The sequence below is a fragment of the Nothoprocta perdicaria genome, unplaced genomic scaffold (assembly GCF_003342845.1).
Source record: "Nothoprocta perdicaria isolate Ctin4 unplaced genomic scaffold, notPer1 scaffold_126, whole genome shotgun sequence".
Taxonomy (NCBI): domain Eukaryota; kingdom Metazoa; phylum Chordata; class Aves; order Tinamiformes; family Tinamidae; genus Nothoprocta; species Nothoprocta perdicaria.
This window is the reverse complement of record NW_020454383.1, coordinates 213,893-217,707: the sequence shown is the minus strand read 5'-3', so window position 1 is coordinate 217,707 and position 3,815 is coordinate 213,893. Positions and strand designations below refer to the sequence as shown.

General features: G+C 53.9%; 1 protein-coding gene across 1 annotated transcript; it reads right to left on the bottom strand.

Moving 5' to 3' along the window:
* Positions 1-268: 268 nt before the first annotated feature.
* On the bottom strand, positions 269-3,722 carry CDKN1B (cyclin dependent kinase inhibitor 1B). Its single transcript, XM_026033254.1, has 3 exons — positions 3,085-3,722; positions 2,458-2,589; positions 269-1,350 (listed from the first exon to the last, which is right to left on the bottom strand). The coding sequence occupies exons 1-2, from the start codon at positions 3,557-3,559 to the stop codon at positions 2,468-2,470; spliced, it is 597 nt and encodes a 198-aa protein (XP_025889039.1). The 5' UTR covers positions 3,560-3,722; the 3' UTR covers positions 269-1,350; positions 2,458-2,467.
* Between the last annotated feature and the right edge of the window lie 93 nt (positions 3,723-3,815).

The following is a 3,815-nucleotide window of genomic DNA, read 5'->3' as shown; positions in this document are numbered from 1 at the left end:
AGCGAGCTGTATTCTTTTACTTTCAAAACAAGAGGACAAGATACCCGGAGGAAACCTGCTGTTGTTTCTCAACATAGTCTTACTCTCCCCCTGTGCCAGGCAGAGTGAGGTGGAAACACACACTAGTAAGGAACATATTTCTTATATATGGCAGTTCTCTTTATTGATTGCTTGATGTGAAACAGTATCAATCTGGACTTTTTTCCCCACACATTACAAAAAAAAATATTAAATTGGCTCAGTCTGCAATCCTTTAAGCACAGCCATATTAATTATCAGAAAATGGAAAAAAAAAAACCTAAAGTCTACCAAATAAAGAGCATTTACAAATGCACAAAAACAGGCCACTTTGGCTTTATGGGGAAAATATCCTCTTCTAGATTAAAAAAAAAAATCTTTTTAACATAAATAAGTTAGTATAATTTCTCAGTGTCTTTACAGAGTTATGTACACAGGTACACTTCAAACTTTTTATTTTTACATACAAGTACACAGGCAATGTAGAAATACTGTTTAAAGATGTAGTATCCCTTTTTGCTCACACACAAACACATTGGGAAGTGGGTCAGCTCAGGAAACAATATTCAGGATGCAGAGCAGAAACCCTCCAGATTAAAAAAAAAAAAAAAAATCAGGCAACGTAACAATGGGATGCATTTATAAAACTTTAACCAGCATTCAAATTTGCTATAGGGATTCGAGGGTGGGGGGGAAGGGAACAAAGCCTTTTACTATTACATAACGGAATCATCACAGCTCCCACCTCTTCAGCTTAATGTTAATACATACAAATTTCACAAGCAGCCTCTAATAATCTGCTATTACCAGTGTTAGCATGATGGTGCATTAAAAAATGAAAAAAAATAAAAAATAAGCATGGTGGACCCACTTAAAGGGACAATACATCTTTAAGTAATTAAAAAAAACCTACACTGCTTTTCTTCATACATTTCTTTGCTTGCTAGGTTGTGAAAGCAAGTTTCAGTCACTCTCTTCCACACCCTCCCCCTCCCTCCCAAAAAGGTTTATGTGCTACATAAGGTAAAAACTATATACACAGGTAGTACAATGAAGCAAATAAGGAAACACCTAATTGCACAATGCTACATCCAATGCTTTTAGAGGCAGGCCTTTTAAGAGTGCCTAAAATTTTAGTGTTATTTGTTTTCTGTTTGTTGATGTTGATGCTGTTTTTCTTCAGTGCTTGCACAGGATCTCCATCCCATGGAGACCGACGATATGTATTTTATTTATTTTTTCTCTCTACTCTCTCTCTTCTTTACTACAACTTTACACCTTCCTCGCTTCACCGAGGCCGCCGACGAACGAGGAAACGCCACCTTCCGAGCTCTGCAACGGAGACGGCAGGAGAAGACGACGTTAGAGGCGCCGCACAGAAACGCCATCCCTGCCCCAGAAACGCCATCCCCTCCCTTGCCCTTCCCTGCTCCCGGCGCGGCGGGTTCGGCCCGACGCCCCCTCCCCGGGCCGCGCTGCCCCCGCGCGGGGGAGCCGGCCCCGCTGCCGCCCCCGGGCCGCGCTGCCCCGTCGGGGCGGCCGGGCCGCCCTGCGGGGCCCGCGCTCGCGCGGCGCCTCTTCTTTCTGAGCTCCGGTGCATCTTGTGCCGCCGGAGTAAAAATAAATAAGGCGAGAACCCTCCTCTCGGCCGCGTTTAACCCCTTCTGTGCCCGCGCACCCCCAGCCCGCCCCGAAGCGGGCGGCGGGATTTGCTCGGGCGCGCACCGGGACGTGCCCGGCCGCCGCTCGCCCCAGCGCGACTAATTTGTTGCAACTTCTGCTTTACAGCTTCATCTGCCCAGCACAATCGCAAACCGCGTTTGCGAAGCTCGCTGCTAACTAACCCTCCTCCGCTGCGCAACGACCCGCGGGGTCGGGCCAGCTCCCTCCGCCCCGGCCCTCGCCTTGGAACAAAACAACAACAACAAAAACAGCTCCCGTTAACCCGCTCCCTTCCCCGCGAACGCGCCCTGCTGCCAGCGCCCGAGCCTGCATCAAAACAACTGGGGGGAGGAGGAAGAGGGAAAAAAAAAAAAAAAAAAAAAAAAGAGAGAAAAGGAAAAAAGAAAGTGGCTGCCTAGCTCGGCCTTAAGGAAAATGCCCCGATTCCCGCTCAACCCATCGTGTTTACTCGGCCCTCCCGGGGGGGCCGCTGGCCGCTCCGCGCGAGGACAATGCTGACATTGTCAGCTACGTGCAAAAGCATCAAAGGGGGGCGGAGGGGAGGCAGCCCCCCGCCCGCTTTGTCACCTGACATGACAAAAAAAAAAAAAAAAAAAAAAAAGTCGCGTTTGAAACTCGGCTCCCCGCCCGCCGCAGCGCGGGCCCGGGCCCCCCCTTATCCCGGTGGGAGCAGCAGCCCCGGGGACCCCGCGCCCCGCCGGCTTCCCTTCCTTTGCCTCCCTGCCACCCTAACGGCGGGTCCTAGGGGGCACCCACCTAAGCACGTTTACGTTTGATGTCTTCTCGGGCTGGATTTCTTGGGTGTTTGCTCCACTGAACTTGCACTGGGGGAGTCTTCTGAAACCTCTTCTTCTGTTGTGTTGGCTCTTTTATTTTGAGGAGAGGAATCTACGAGGGGAAAATTAAAAATAAACGGGAGGAGAAGGCAAGGGGGGAAAGAGTGATATTAAAATGTTTTCCTGCCAGGTTTTGCCCGGAGAGATAGACGGGGCAAGCGGGAATATTCCCGGCTCCCCACGTCGGCTATCGATTACGTGCGAGAGGGCAGAGGGAGGGGGGAAGGGCTCCTCTTTAGCTACGAGACGCTTCCTGTTTTTATCCAAAACCCCCGTCCGTCCCGTCGCACGGGCGTTACGAAACCCCCGGGCCGCGAGCGGGGCCGCCGGCACCGGCCGCGCGGGGCTGGCGCTTCCAGGGCGCCCGCCGGCTCCCGGCAACGCCGGGAGCGCGGGGAAGGAAAGGGGGACACGGGAACGCCCTAAGGCAGCACCTGGAGGCTTTCTGAGGAGGTGGGGGAGGGCTGGGGGGCCGGGAGCGGAGCCCCCCGGGGCGGAGGGGCCGGGAGCCGCCCGCGGCCCGCACGCCAGCGCGAGGCTACGTTACCGTCGGTGGCGGGTCTTTTCCTCTGCGCAGGGCACTGCTCTGCAAAGTCCGTCTGATTTTCTGAAACACCAGTCTTTTGATCTACACAGTGAATGTCCTCTGAGATTCCCTGAGAACCAACAAAAATCACGGCCTGGCAATTCCCGTTTACATCCAAACTCTGGTGGCCGGCGGACTTGCAGACAGCTTTGAGTAGCCTCGGAGACCTGAAGTAGAAGTCGGGCGAGCTCCCCTTCTCCACGGCTTGCCACTCGTACCTGCCTTCCAGGGGCTTGTGATTCTGGAAATCGAAATTCCACTTCCTCTGGCATGCCTCCTCCATCTCCTTGCGGTGCTTCTTCAAGTCCCTGTTTAACTCTTCATGGTTCACGGGCCCGAAGAGGTTCCTGCAAGCTGAAGGCTTCGGGTACTCCGACTGCCTGGCTTCCATGCGCTCCAGGGTAGGGCTCCCATTAGAAATGCGTACGTTTGACATCTCCCCCCGCAGCCCTCTTTCTTCTGGCGACGGTTGTTTTTCTCGCTGCTCTCCCTCCCTCCTCCTCCTCCTCCTTCTCCTCCTCCTCTTCTTCTTCTTCTCCTCTGCCTTTCACTTCTCCGCGGCGAGGGCTGCCCTCGCGCTCCTCCTCGCCGCGCAGCCCCGCTCGGCGGCGCCGCCTCGGGCCCGCGCAGCACAGGCGGCCGCCAGCAATCGCATAAGCGCCGCGCCGGCCCGCGGGCGAGCGCGCAGCGGC

Bases quoted from the DNA above. Each gene is read 5' to 3' on its own strand.
- CDKN1B (XM_026033254.1), bottom strand. From the start codon at position 3,559: ATGTCAAACGTACGCATTTCTAATGGGAGCCCTACCCTGGAGCGCATG. The intron at 2,590-3,084 runs GTAACGTAGCCT...TTCCCCTCGTAG, and splicing joins GAAAAGACCCGCCACCGACG to ATTCCTCTCCTCAAAATAAA.